Source organism: Seriola lalandi, unplaced genomic scaffold (genome assembly GCF_002814215.2).
Source record: "Seriola lalandi dorsalis isolate HSWRI2012SDOR001 ecotype SW California unplaced genomic scaffold, Sedor1 jcf7180002054393, whole genome shotgun sequence".
Classification (NCBI taxonomy): Eukaryota; Metazoa; Chordata; class Actinopteri; order Carangiformes; family Carangidae; genus Seriola; species Seriola lalandi.
Window position 1 is genome coordinate 159,290 of NW_019524946.1, and position 15,475 is coordinate 174,764.

Here is a 15,475-nt window from a genome sequence, read left to right on the forward strand (position 1 = left end):
TTAATGTTCAAATTGATTGAAAATGTGTGTTAATTTTTTTCATACTTTTGAATTGATATGCTGGAATATAAAGATAATCATGAAAACATTTTACCTAACTCTTAATCTCATTCCATTTTAAAATGTGTAGGTTTATTGTTTCGTGTGTCTAGCCTTGTACATTAGTATGTGCTATAATTGTTGTAACACACCATGAAAACTCAGTACTCAGATAAGCGACTTGTTGCTCAGGCCTAAATTTTTGTGTTTTGTGGTCTGGATAGATTTCCTCCCAGATGAACATAGGGGCCAAATTTAACTGGTATCTGTTCAATTAACAAGTAGGGTTTTCCTTCAAATGTAGAAATCTGGCGGTTTGAGTGAACAGGGTGGCCTGGGGAGAAAACAAATTCCTGGCCTGAATTATTGTTTCAGTCCGCCCCTGATGGTCCATATATCTGACCTGAAGCATGATAAATTCAAATTCACAAAAAAATAAAAAATAAAAGCATTATATTAAATTAATATGATGTCAGGTTAGTTTTAATCGGGTATTTCACATTCAATTTCAACTGTATGAATACTGACAATTTAATCCTATATACGTTTACTATTGCAGCAACTGCTATATCATGAAGTTTCAGTTGTGAGAGCATGCGGTGTGTTTATTACGGTACAACACTGGAGTGAACAGAACAATGCTCTGCCACTTTTTTTCTCCAAGTGAGGAAATGGAATATTATAGTTCACATAATCAGGTTGAAATTCATATACATTTTTAAGATCCGATTGTCAATGAAGCGTATGTATTACTTTTGAAATGATCAAAGTTATTATATTGATATTTATGGAGTGTTGATTGATTCTTAACTCAGACTTTGTGGAACATGAAAGAAAACATTTCACCTTAAAAAAAAAAAAAAAAAAAAAAACTTCATGAAGTCAGTCAGAACATATGTAACTTTGCCACCATTGGAACAGAGGTTACATGACCTTCGAAATGAGCCACAACTTGTGTGCACCAATACAAAACAAATAGCACTTCACCTCATGTCGACAACACCAACTGAGAAGTGTTTCTCTTTTCATATTGGTAAGGGATATCAGCAGTCTTCCAGATACACACTGAAATCCAGGTACAGCAGGGTGAACCCAGATCAACTGCAGTGTCCAGTGAACAGTTAGTGTCTGGCGTTAGAAATTGTAGCAGTCAAGTCAACACTCAGAGTGTTTCTGTGGGTAATGGGTTAGGTTAAGAGTTTATCAGTTTGTTAGGTGGATCTGGCCTCCTGAGTTTAAACATTATTTCCATAGTTCATCTTTGCCATCTTCTGCTGAAGGATCTTGATCTCCAGGCTGAGCTTCTCCCTCTCCAGCAGCAGGTTTCCTCTCTTCAACTCCAGGATATCCTCATCCATTGCCAAGAGCCCCAGTGGTATCGGCTGAGCCTGCTGCTGCGTATTTAGACCTGCACAGGAAAAACCCATGATCCACTCAATCCTGCAGCTACAGGCAGCTACAGGTGGGGAAGGCTGAGTTTTGAACAAATGGTTGAGTAGTTTTAAAAACCCAATCCTTATTTAACAATAACTAAACATTTATTTTACAGTTATCATTAATAGCAGTAGTAGTAGTATAACAATAAGAATGTGAATATAATCATGCTGGTTACCATCCTGTTCATCGGTTATCTTAGTTATGGACTTCAGCTCCACCTCCACAGGGTAATGGTCGCTCACTTTCAGAGCCTGGAAAATAAACAGTTATTTATTGATTGACAATCACTGTGTGAGCTATTATGCACTTCTGGATGAGTGTGAACCAAGTAATATCGGGCAATACTTGGTGCACAAGTAACTTATTTCAGTAATTTGTATCCATATAAATTCATTATAAGCCAAACTTATAATTCTATTTCTGGGAAATATAGATGCGACATTGCACATCATTTATTTTTTCAACAAAATAATTTTAAGAAAATGAAGAATGATTGGATTTCATGAGCTTTCCTCTAGCACCACCTTGAGGCCAAAATGCAAACTTTGCACACATGAGTATTTAATGGCTGGATTGCCATGAAATCGGGTCGCTGCATCAGTCAAATAATCCACAAAGGTTTTACAAAGGTCCTGTCATTCTCTTTACCGGTCCTCTCTGTGTGCCTGTCACTGAGAGCATGCTGCTTGCATGTATACAACAAGAAACTGTTTGAATTAAGACAAAGGCTCTAAGGCACAACAACTGACCTGCTCCTCACTGAGTCCATATGCCTTCTGGAAGTTGAAGGGTTTGGCAGAGTTTGGTACGACAGCCTGGAGCATGTCGTCCCCGTAGATGACGATCCTGAACAAAGACATGCAGCATGTAATTCACAGTCAGTCACAATTTATTTATATTTACGACAAAAATAAAACAAACACAAATTTAGAAACACAAAAATACTATTAAGATATGTAATGTAATAAACTTTTTTGCAAAGAGGTACATGAAAAGATTGAGGCCACTCTCCTCTCATCTGTGTCCAGTCTTTGTGTTAGGCCGTGCAAAACGACTCCTCACTTCATATTTAACAGATAGATATTGAAGTATTATCAGTCTACTCGTCTAAATGTAAACAAGTGTAACACCCAGAATGTTGTTGTGAGTGTGGGTGTGCACCTGTGTCTTAATCAGTAGTTTAAGAGATTCAAGATTAAGATATTAATTGCCTATGATTAATCTTAAAAGAGGTATTAAACAATACGATAAATTGTTACAGTTGTTATAAGTTGTTATAACCTAATAAAGCCATTACAAAGTTACTATAATGTGGTAGTGTATTATAGAGGTAGCGCTAATTTGAACTACTTATAGTACATAGACAGTTTATAACATCCTATTTATCCCATTCTGTTTGTTTGTGTTACCTGTCGTATGTGTGGTCGTTTCCGGTGCTGGCCGTGGTGTCGACATCATCTCCAATCAGCCAGTGGAAGTTCTTGTTGCTACGGATACTGATGTCCTTCATCTCTTTCTTGGTGACGTACGAGCCATCGGCATTGAAGTCGCCCAGGATCATCACGTTCTGGAGCAGAGAGGAGGCAGAGCAGCAGCAACATGTGTCAACAACAGTCTGCGTCTCTAACAGGTGAAGTAGTCCGTGGTGTTCTCTCCTTTCCTTTTTTTGTTACAGTACAAAAAAGTGGGTGTTGTTGAATATAGCTGCCAATAACATGGAAGAATTTCCACAACAGTTGAGGTCTGGTTCGGTTTTTAGTTGCAGAAGCTGAACGTTTCAACCATTTATTCATTACTTTAAGCAGTTTCAAACATTTGACCACCAATAGTCTAATTTTAGCTTCTATCGTTTTCGACTGTATTTCCACAACTTTTACCAGTGTATGTCAACCATTTTTCCAATACTTTTAACCATTTCAGCTATTTATCCTTTAGCTTTTTCAGTATTTATTTGGAGTTAACTATTACGACTTTACTTTTAGCTATCTATTTCAACAATGCATCCAACACTTTTAGCTTTTTTAGTATTTATCCACTACTTTTAGCCAACAATCCATTACTATTAGCTAAATCAATTATTTCATTGTATTAGATCATGTTTCGTATTGTCACACTGTCTTGTACTGATGATGTCATGTCCTTACATCAGTCCTCCACTTCTCCTTGACCTGCAGGAAGACATGGTAAAGCTCATCCAGCTCCTTCTCTGAGTCATCTGGTTTGGTGTGAACTGGGATCATCACAAGGTCCTTCAGCACTATGGTGGGTGAACACACAGACACACAAAAACAAACACACACCGTTACATTCAGTCAGACTAACCCTATCTGACAGGAAGCCCACTGCAGGTATTCTTTCCTGTAAACTAACCCAAACTTAACCCTAAATCCAAACCTGCCAGAACCCTAATCTAAAGGTGAGAGAACAGGCAAAGCGTTGTTGCATTTTCCTCGATATTGATATTTTGATATATTAGGGTTTCTTGTGTGAGAGTCCTCTACCTGTATTGAGGCATCTGAATCGCAGGATGTAGGGATCTCTAGCGAAAACGTCTCCTCCCACAGTCGTCTCATCATCAAACTGATAGGAGCCCACCAAGTCAACCAGGTCATCTCTACACACACAAACACACACACAAGTTTAATCACCACATTATATTTTGATTATGCAGCTTCAGAATGTCCCTTTGATCAGAGATATCTGTAGCTATAAGGATTCTGATCTTACGAAATGAATGAACTCATCTAGAATGATGTAATGTTTACCAGCTCAAATAATCTAATAAATATTTATTCAGCTACCTGAGTTATGTGAAGTTAGCTAAGCAGCAGCTGTTATTTTAAAACTGACTTTGTAAATATACACTGAGTGTAAAATGACAATCCTGTTTCAAATAAACAACACATTGATGAGACACTAAAACAAGGGCAATATCTGATGTTGGTGCATATAGATCTAAATACACCTTTTCAGATAGTTGTACTTGAATACATCTCTTTTTCTGTGGCTTCTAGTTAAATGCTCGGTGTTCACTATGTTCTGTGTTTTCTATTCTCTTTCTGTATTTCCCCCCCAAAATGGCTAAACCAACTCCCTCTATGTTGTGTAAGGCTGTGCAAAACGTATATATATGTTGACTGTTGAAAAGATAGTTAGTGGAAATGGTTAAAATGTTAAAACGGTGGTCTAAGAAGTTCCTGTGGACATTTGGATTCTTTTTTCTGATGCGAAAACCCTGAAACACTGTTATACTGGCAAACTGCTGTACAGGCTCTAACCTCTTTATAACTCATAACTGATGTTAGTCTCAGCGGTGAGAACCTGCTGCAGGTGAACTCTCACCTGTACAGGAACATGAACTGCTCCTTGTAGCGCGTTCGACCCAGGCGAGTGCTGATCTTCAGAGTGTAGTGATGCCTTTTGTTGGATCTGAGAGACAGAGAGAAAGACAGAAACTGTTGGTATTTAAAAAGGTTTAAAGAGCCTTAGATCAAACATCTTTTCATCACTGTGTGTATTCTATAGCAGCTGGAAGCATTGTCACAGATGTTCAGAGAAATTCAAAACTATCCTACCATTTTTACCTGACACACACACACACACATACATACACACAAACAAAACACTATTTAGGCATGCTAGCAGCGTGGCTCTAGGGATGGCAGTGTTGATGTATCAGTCCATCACTTTGGTCCGAACTGAAATATCTCAGCATCTGTTGGATGGATTGACGTGGAATGTATTTCTAACATTCATGGTCCCCAGAGGATGACTCTTACAGTCTGGTGACCCTTTGACTTTTCTTAAAGCGCCACCATCCATTGTGCTTTTGTTGTAAATATCTCAATGACTCTCACATGGGTTGCCATGAATTTTGGTACAAACATTCATGTTCCCCTTTGGTTGAATTGAAATTACTTTGGTGACCAAAAATTGAATACCTGTAACTGAATACCTGTAAAACTAACGACATTCCCATCAGTGACAGCTGGTACAGTAATATTTCAATATTTATATTATTATGGTACGGTATAAGATAAGATATAGTTGATGTCAGAATTTCCTTAACATCAGCATGTTAGTGTTGTCATTGCAAGGACGTGAGCATTAAGCTCAAAGGACCAGTGTGTCTAAGTTCTGCCTCAACAAGCTTCCTGAGATTAATGATAATAGTAATAACAGAAACAGACACTCACTTGTTGAGTGCATCCAGGAAGGTTTCTACAGATGTCCCGCTGATGTCCACCACTTCCAGGATCACAATGATGTCATAACGAGACACAATCTGAGGGGCGGAGGGAGAGCGAGTGAGACATCAGTTTACCTTGTAAAGTCTGAAATATGGAGGATCAAAGTTCATCAAGAATAAACAAGACTAGGTTGAAAACTAGCACATGACTGGACGGCATCATAGGCTATTTGCATTCTGCCTATATCAGCCTTTCCTTATCTCCTCCTCTCTGCGCTCACATATACAGTATTTTAATACAGCCAAATTTCCAGTACAGCTGTTCTCATTTACATGTTTTTCTATTTCTCTCAGTGACTGAAACAGCTCATTAAGATCAAATGTTAACCAGCAGTCACTTCCAAGCCATTTCCAAGCTGCTGCTCTGCTGCTGCTTTATAACTACAACATTGTCTGACATCACCAAACACATACTGTAAGTTAATGCCAGCGGCTGTGCTGTAATTTCAGCTACCTATTTGTAAAATGATCACTCAGAGAGAAAGTTAGAAGCTCATTCATATCAACTGCTCTGTGGTCAGCATAGAGAGGTGTGTCTGCTATAAGGTAAAGACCAACCTCGCGCTCACAGGACAGTACTGTGACTGTCATCTACGGAAAGTCACTTGGGTTTGTCCGAAAAGTCACTGGATTTGTCACTAGGTGCTTCTTTGGAAAAAAAAAAAAAAGTCTGTCTTTGAGTTTGAAAAGTCAGGAAATCTAGTGAAAAAGGCGCTACCTTGGCAACACTGCTTGATCGTGCTAAATCATTTTGAAAGAACAACGACCAATGAGGAAACCAAACTCAGTTAACCCTGTCACTCAGTCAGTCAGTCCCAGATATTTGCATAGATAGACCTGGCCCCGCTTGTTGTTAAGTAAATGAGTAATGTGGATTGAATTTCTCAGTGTCTTAATGCGTCTTATATATTCATTCTTTTGTTGTTAATTTATCAATATATTTGACCATTTTAATCATTCAGTTTCCTAAAGGTGAACTAATTAATGGCTTAGCTGACCAACAAAAATTACAACTTTTCCTCCTGTAAAAAGAGGAAATTATAATGATAATAAGTGACAGATGTCTCTGTGTGTGTTTTCGTACAGGTTGTTGTTACCTTAATCAGGATATTGAGAATATCTGGGTCTGACACTTTGTTTTTTCCAAACTTCTGGATGTTAAAAGATGCTATTTTCATGGTGGCTGCAGAGAGAAAAGAAAAGAAATGACAGAAATTGAGTGGAAACATTATTGGAATTTTAACAGGTTTGTTTATGTCTGAGAACATGCACAAGTATGTGTGGTATTACTGTATTTTGTATACGTCAAACAAGCTGTTACTGTGTGTGTGTGTGTGTGTGTGTGTGTGTGTGTGTGTGTGTGTGTGTGTGTGCGCACGCGCATGTGTGTCAACAGCAGCTGTAAGTTGTATAACCTAATTACAACTCACCTGAGGCGTGTGTAAGAGATTACAATGAGAACATGCTCATTTAGGTTTAACCACATACTATAAAGATAAAATACTGTTGGCTCCATGTTTCATTGGGTCTACAGTCTTACAGTCTTACAGTCTACAGTTTTATTCAGTGTGTGTTTCACCTTTATTTCTTCAGGGAGGAAACAGACATGAACAAACATTTCAAAGAAAAAAACATGGCAGTTCTTCTCAGCTGAAAATAAACATGATAAAATGTGAAGAATTCCCATGAGAAATTAATTTGACAATTTTATCATTTCATCAGCACTGTTTTCAGTAATTGTTTAAATAGCTAAATTATCATTAGAAAAGATTTTTGAATAATTAAATGAAAACATTTAAAAATAAACCACAGGAACATAACAAACCCACATAAGTAGTTAAGCTTTAAATCATGTCTTGGTTGGGTTTTACCGATTTATAAAAAAGAAACCCCCTATTGAGTCCACATTGGCCACAGTATTTTGCACTTAAGTCGCAAAAAACAGACATTAATTGCGGAGCTCTTCAGACTTTTTTTTGTTAGTTCTTGTTAATGTCATGAGCTGTTTTTAGATTCCTCCTAAACTCACTCCAGATGAGCTGAATTCTTCAACAAAAATTATCTGAGGAAATACATTTCAGACTTGTTCTAACAGGTTTAGTCACAACGCCTTTAAGACGCCCCCTCCCAAATCCTCTTGTCTCCACTGATGTGACTGAGCATACCTACAGCAAAGCTGTACATCAACACATGACATGCTCTTTGTTGGGGTCTATGCAAATACATGTAGGCCTACGAATATAACTAACAGGCAGTCAGTAATGAAACAGGTCGGTTTTTCCCGCAGTGTGTAGCTCATAACCCGCTGCTACTGATTAAAGGCAACTTTCTTGACTATAGAATCAAAACATTTGATCAGCTGATAAAATATGATGCAGCTATATCTTTCAAATGTGGATTACAGATCAATGTACCTGTATTAATATACCAGTAATTTAATGTACATTATAGGATAACACTCCAAAAGCCATTCTACATAATGACCTCTTTTACTTTTGATAATTGAAATACTTGCTGTAATACTTGTAAGTTAAAACTGAAAATGTGACTGAAAAAACTATGAATTAAACACTACTATTATCGAGCATTTTACACTCTTTTATTGCTACTTTTACTGGAGTAATTACCTAAAACGTATGATAATGAGACACATCCCTCATGTTGACAGAAAAGCTGACACACTGCTTTTACCTGTTTACTGCAACAGAATATTTAAACATTTTTAATCAATTAGCTTCACATCTGTTCCGATCTTCTAAGGATATGAATAATAAACAGGAAATGAATAAAACAAGGGAAACATCTCTAGAACTGAAACAACTGGTTGATTGACAGAAAATGAATTTTGATAAATAATTTAAGTGACTTAAAGCAAAACTGCCAAAAGAAATTCTCTGGTCCAGCTTGACAAACATAATAATATTTAAAAAAAAACAAACATAATATTTAATCTGCTATAACAGTAAATTAAATATCTATAAGACCAGCAGTTTGAAGACATCACCTTGGGCTTTAGGAAATTGTAATGATCATTTCTCATGATTTTCTGAAATTTCATCGACCGAATTGATTAATCGAGGTAATAATTAGCAGATAAATTGATAATAAAAGTAACTGTTAGTTGCAGCCCTGTTTCAATGCGGCCCTTCATACAGAGAATCATGAGGATGGGGGTGTTGCTGTTTGTTTTTCCTGCCCTGTTGCCTCTCTCTGGTTACTCCCTGTGGTTGGACAGGTGACACGTGAAATGCAACTAAAACCCATGACAGCTGTTTGTGTGTGTGTGTGTGTGTGTGTGTGTGTGTGTGTGTGTGTCTGGTGGAGGTTGTCTAACTAGTCTGAATTTTTGTTGTTCCTCAGCCTGGTAATCAGTAGATACTTTACCTGATAACAGTCACAATGTGCCCACACACACACACACACACACACACACACACACACACAAACACTAAAACATGGGACATAGCTGTAAACACTGGGATCAGATGTCAGTGTTGCCCTGACAAGTTTTACCTCTTTAGACTTTTACACTGCTGCTGCAATTTGTTTCAGCAGTTAATTCTCGTTCAAGTCATGTCCTGTCTGCTCTCACTATCGGCTGTAAAATAATTAAAAGATGAAAAGAAATGAACTTTAGCTGCGGTTTAGGCGCAGCGCAACATAGATAAAAGAAACCAAAATTGACTTTTGAATTTGAATGGCCAATACAGGTTAAACAGAAGTTGTTCTTAGGCTTTCTCACATATTTCAGTCTCTATATCCAGCACTGTTGTCAGATCCTGGGCCCTATTAGGGAAACTTCCTAAATTGCCGATCCTATCTTTAGTGTTTGGTTAAGATAGGATGGTACGGTATGGTAATTAGGGTTAGGACCTGATTTAGGAGAAAAGGCCATGACAGATGAATAGCTCCTAAGTCAGTGTTCCTTTTATTGCTTTTACACAACCAACGAAATGTCAACAGGATGAGCTTATTCATTGAGAGACTCATGACAGACCTCAACGATGTGTTGCGGTTTGATAACAAAACACTCGTTAATAGATACAAGCTATTTTAACCCACTCTCTCTCTTATCTCTTGGGTTAACGTCGTTGTAAATTTCCCAAAAAAAATATCTTCGGATTCTGCAGCTGTTGCCAACACTCCTAACTCCTCTGTCTTGAAGTTAAGTGTCCATCGTTGTTTTAGTTCCATTTCTTGTAGGTTTCAACGAGAAATCTAATGGGTTACAAAAATACCTCAGTCTGAGGGGATGAGAAAAGTAGCGGTTGCTAGGTAACGGAGATAAAAGTTAATAACTGATGTTGGATTGAGTATTTAAGACTTCCTAACCTCAGATAAGATAGGATTCCTAAAGTTAGGATTTGATTCTGTAGTTTCTTTAACACGGCCTCAGATTTCTATTTATCAAACACTTCAGTTCATGATGGATCACTGAATTCCTGTCAGCCTTAGCGGTACGTGTAAATATTGTGATATTTTTATAATAACAATTTATCAATTTATCCTGCATCTGAAGCTCCCCTCGGCTTCATGAAGCCTTATAATGAGTTTCAGCTCATTGATCAGCTGTTCGGCCTTCACTTTCGGCCGCATCAGAGAAAAAGCTCACAAAACCCTCTGTACACCACCTGATCTTCACCAATTAGCAAACAGACACAGTTAGAAAACATAGCTATTGTACTTTGTGGAGCATTTAGCAGCTAAAGAACCAGATATGTCCTTCAGTAGGTGGTATAGACCAAAATAAGAGCTAAAAGAGAGTGAATATTAGATTTATATTAACTAGGTGGACACAAACATGACTCCAAATGAATGATAATGTTGCTCTGAAACTGCTTGGTGTGAAAATAAGCAACTATTTGTTAATACTTTTGCAATATCTGTTGCCTCTAAGTGGTCAAAAAATCAGTTAGCAGGAGTAGGTTTTGGTTAAGAGAAGAGTCTGAGGATCTGAGACTGAGATGTCTTAAATCTGCCACCAAACACAAAAAAATATCAAGTATCAACATGGCTGGGCCTTTTTCTCTGGCATCTCCCTCAGGACAAACCTTTAAGTTTTCATACCACAGTACATGAAGGATCTAAGAATAGCAAATCTGTCTCTCAATTTTTAACCCATCCAACATTTGTTTTTCAGTTGAATAGTAAATGTGTGATCTTATCATCACCAGTGAACCAGTGTGTGAAAGCACAAATATTTGAACAAAAGAAACAGTTCATACATCCAGCAGCTGGCTGGGGGCTTCAAGTTTCACTGTTACTATACGTCTTTGTTTACTGTCGACCACATCCTGCAGCTGAACACTAAAGCCAAAAGGTGAAAAAAAACTCAAATCCCTTACGTTAGTAAAAGTAGCAAACACAGAAATTATCTTAAAAAATAACAGTCCCTGCAATCGATTTTAGTAAGTTAAATTAAAGATTTGAGTTCCTCTTCTGCCAAAAACATAACAAGAAACGATCAGCAATACGTCAGATCTCTACTTGAATGACTCGACTATGACATTTCACCTGTAGTTTTAGGCGTAGAGATGGAGGAAGGCTGTTTCTTTTGTCTAAAGACAGGTAAAGCCTTTCAGGTATTTCACTGAGCAAGGAATACCAGACAAACAAACAAGCTGTTTCTCACCTGAGCGAAGAGTCTGACAGGCACTTGGATCAGATCTGTTTATTCCCGGTGAGGTTTAAATAAAGTGAAGAACGAGAAGGAAAACCTTGTGGACTTCACAATGAAAAAAATATTCCTGGGTCTGTAGTTGGTGCTTGGGCAAGCAGCATATAGAGGGTGACCACGGGCAATGCGATTGGTCGGGAGCCAACCAATAGTGGGGGCTGGACAGACAAACAAAACAAGTATCCCGCCCTACATAATTTCTTCCTGCTGTTAGGTGTATGTGTGTGCGTGTGTGTGTGCGTGTGTGCGTGCGCGTGTGTGCGTGCGCGTGTGTGTGTGTGTGTGTGTGTGCGGGGAGGGAGGGAGGGAGGGAGGGAGGATGTTGTTGTCTGCCCTCAGTTGCTCAGCAGCAACTCTACAGAGATGTGACATGGCACACCCACAGGAAATTGTTTACCCCCAAAATACCATATATACTATACAATCCAAACCACAGTAGCTGAAGTATATAGTAGATGTATACTGTACATATATACTAACACAATACTACAGTAACAGGTGATTCTATTAATTTCTTCATCCCATTTATTTGAAACAACAGAAACACCTCTCTGTATAATGCAATACACTTCACCAGCACCACAAAAAAAACTGAACATTGTGGCCTTCATGAAAGAAGATTTAATGTTGCATGTACATGTAAAATGACTCTTCACGTGGGAGCAGACCTACACTGACATCAATAAAAGTTTAATATAATTATATTCACTGCTTAGCACTAGCTATTGCTCGGTGCTGTGATGGTTTGTTTTCTACACGAGTGTGAGTTTCAGCAGACTGACTCAGTCACTCCCACTCTCCTTGTGTTGCTAATGCAGTCTCAGCTGTGTGGGTTCACTGATGATTAAGTCATCAACTGTGTGATGTCTGGCACTCAGCACTCAGTGTTTGACGAACCCTGATTGAATTAACAGAATCCCTCTCTCTCTTAAAAATCACTTGAAGAACTACCTTTCTCTCTCCATTTCTTGAACTTACTCGAACTCTTTCTCCAAAAAAATGCTCGGCCCTTATTTGTTACTTCACACACCTGCAGCTTTGTGGCACTTGTATCAGGTGAAGTGTGAAACTTTTTCATGAAGAATTCTCTTTAATCTTCTGTGGTTTGGATTGTACCTCATTTGTGCGTATAGCTAATAGATGGATGAGCAGGCAAAAGTTTTTGTAACTTATCCCAAATCGACTCTGTCTCCTTCCTTCTCATCTCTCTACATCTGATATAGCAATTCTTGCTGCATGTGTTTTCCTTGTTTGTATGTTTTTTTTATTCGTTTTTTTCCCTTACCGTTGCTTTCTCTCTTGCTTTTCAAATCTCCTGTAATGTTATCTTATGTCCTATCCCAGTATCCTGCCTCAACAAGAAATACATAAAATTAGATGGAGGTTCACACAAAGTAAAACCAAAGGCGTGTCACTTTATGGGAGATACTGACAGAGAGAGGAAAAGATGATTCTCAGGTGAAGGTCGGTGGAAACTGAAACGCCAAAATTAACTACATTTGTTTTCTTTAAGTGCTCCCCCACAATGTGTGATTCACTGGTGTTTGACAGGTGATATGTGCTTTCAGCTGTAATTAAAATTCCAGTAGTTCCAGTAGTTTCCACACTGAACTGTGCAACAGAAAGATGCTGGCAGCCACCTACATCCCCTAAAAGACTGTTTCTGTTTATTACTGTTTATTTTGTAATACACAAAATTGTGAATAGTTAATCAGAAATGAGTGAGGAATCTCATCGTGATTGATGAATCACTAATAAGTCGGTACTTATTAACTATGAATCGAGGTCTAGATAACAGGATAAAAGGAGTGGTCAATCTGTTAATCTACATACTGACACCTTCTCTTCATGAGTTGTTTGTGATTAACTCTTTACCAGTTGCTGAGCAGCTCTGAACTAATCTTTTTTTTTTAATTATTATTATTTTAACTAATTACTTAAATGTGCAACAATTGATTTTTTCCCTGCTTTTAGCCACTTGGGGGCAGCAGAAACAAATTGTGAACAAGTTGAGAACAAGATATTGACATATCATCACATTTTGATGTAGCAAAGTTGTTAGCAAACAGGTGCCTGTTTACACATCCAGCAGTTACAGAGCAACGTTATCGTTCATGTGGAGTCGTGTTTCGGGACCTTTAGGAAGTCGAATGCTCCCTCTCCTTTAACTCTGTTTTTGGTCTCTACCAACTCCTGAGGGAAATACCTCACTCTTTAGCTGCTGAATGTTGCACTATGTTCTTCCAAGAAAAGTTGAATTAAGGGCAACTGGACTTGATTGAAGATACATGAAGATGTTTCACCTCTCATCCAAGAGGCTTCTTCAGTTCTGACGAATCCTCTTCGGGCTTCATTGTTGCTTCATGCACCTGCAGCCTTGTGGCAGGTGGAACATGAAACTGAGTGTTGAGACACTTTTTCACTTTTTCTCTCTGATCTATTTTGGTTTGGATTGTACCTTATTTGTACGTGACCTTGGACAAATCTGTTTGCTGCTGTGTAGGTAGTGCACAGTGGGTTTCCTGTTGTGGACGAAGACGAAACAATGAGAGCGTGACAGTGAACCAACAGAGAAGATCAGTAAAGATCCAGGTGATAATCTTCTGTTCATCACAGTGAGTGACCCCTCTCACATTTTCACATTGTTTTTTTTACATTTTCATTTGACATATTATGAAAAAATCAATAGTAGCTGCTTTAAACATTAGTTATTAGTTGTTCTGCCTGTTTCACATCACACTAACTAGCTACTAGGTAATCCCTCATTACTTACCCAGGTTGTTCTCTCTCATTCGTTAGTGACGACTCAGTTTTGTATATCATATTGGAAAGTGTTACCTTTTTGTCTTTGTTCTTGTTTGTCATCTTAAAATATCTGCTTTCACCTTGACTTTTATTGAATCTTATATCTTTATAAATTATCTTAATTTTCTGCACTTACTCCAATTTTATCAGATATGTTTTGTCTCTGTAACTTTTGTTCTGGAAAGTAAAATATTGATAAATTTGAATTTCTTTTTTTTTTTTTACCAGTATTTGTACAGCACTATTAATGGCAGCCATGGTGGTTATTTGTTTTCCTTTCATTTCTTTTTGTGATGCTGGGAAGCAAACAAAAAAGATGGGAATGACAGCGTGAAGGAATTTAGTTTCATGTGTATTTTTCCACTGAAACAGGGACACTGACAAGACTGAACCCGCCATGTTTTTAAGCAGTCCTCCTAGGAAAGGTATGTTGACATAATGAGGCGACCTGAAGGCAGTGTGACACTTTGTATTTGCCACATTTTATTTGCGCTCCTAAAAACAAAACACATCGACAGTCTGACAGAGCTCCACCTCATGTCTTATGTCACCATGACAAACAGGAATTAGGGTTTGTTTTCCTCACTGCTTGCCTGAGGAGCCGCACACACTGAAAGACAGATTATAAATTAATTTTCATAACTGAAGAAAGAGAGGAACAACAGGCAAAACCAGAAAACTGAATACTTTCACTTCCAACTGCTGACTGAAAAAAAAAACTATTAAAATGGAAATTAACTGAGGGAATTTGATACAGCAATATAGGGAAAAAAACGACTGTCTTCCTGTTTTAGCGTTCTGTTCTTAGCTTCACTCTGAGAGAAAATGGCTTCAGCAGGGTCTGAGCCTCTCTGCAGTCTGCACTCTGAGAAACTCAAACTCTTCTGTTTGGACCATCAGCAGCCGGTGTGTGTCGTCTGTCGAGACTCAAAAACACACAACAAACACACATTCAGTCCTATCGATGAAGCTGCACAGGATCTCAAGGAGAAACTAGACAAATCCCTGAAGCCCTTACAAGAGAAACTGAAGCTCTTAAAAGATGTCAAAGGAAACTTTGATGAAACAGCAAAACACATTAAGGTCCAGGCCCAACACACAGAGAGGCAGATTAAGGAGCAGTTTAAGAAGCTTCACCAGTTTCTAGAGGAGGAAGAGGAGGCCAGGATCACTGCTCTGAGGGAGGAAGAGGAGGAGAAGAGTCAGATGATGAAGGAGAAGATGGAGGCTCTGAGCAGAGAGATAGCAGCTCTGTCACACACAGTCAG

The 15,475-nt window shown here is 38.2% G+C and overlaps 2 protein-coding genes across 3 annotated transcripts in view; one reads left to right on the forward strand and one right to left on the reverse strand.

Moving 5' to 3' along the window:
• Positions 1-504: 504 nt before the first annotated feature.
• Positions 505-11,498, reverse strand: dnase1l4.1 (deoxyribonuclease 1 like 4, tandem duplicate 1). 2 transcript variants are annotated; one of them, XM_023409459.2, is made up of 10 exons: positions 11,358-11,497; positions 6,823-6,908; positions 5,673-5,761; positions 4,819-4,905; positions 3,978-4,090; positions 3,621-3,733; positions 2,886-3,043; positions 2,226-2,322; positions 1,652-1,727; positions 505-1,447 (listed from the first exon to the last, which is right to left on the reverse strand). In XM_023409459.2, the coding sequence occupies exons 2-10, from the start codon at positions 6,901-6,903 to the stop codon at positions 1,275-1,277; spliced, it is 987 nt and encodes a 328-aa protein (XP_023265227.1). In that variant the 5' UTR covers positions 6,904-6,908; positions 11,358-11,497; the 3' UTR covers positions 505-1,274. The 2 variants fall into 2 exon arrangements, with proteins under 2 accessions (XP_023265227.1, XP_023265228.1); XM_023409460.2 differs by having other exon boundaries at positions 1,351-1,511; positions 11,358-11,498.
• A 3,534-nt stretch (positions 11,499-15,032) lies between these two features.
• The window catches only part of LOC111657332 (zinc-binding protein A33-like), a 2,239-nt gene continuing 1,796 nt past the window's right edge, over positions 15,033-15,475 (forward strand). The window contains exon 1 of the mRNA XM_087174903.1: positions 15,033-15,113. Coding sequence (XP_087031029.1) covers positions 15,033-15,113 — 81 coding nt within the window. The remainder of the gene's footprint in view (positions 15,114-15,475) is intronic.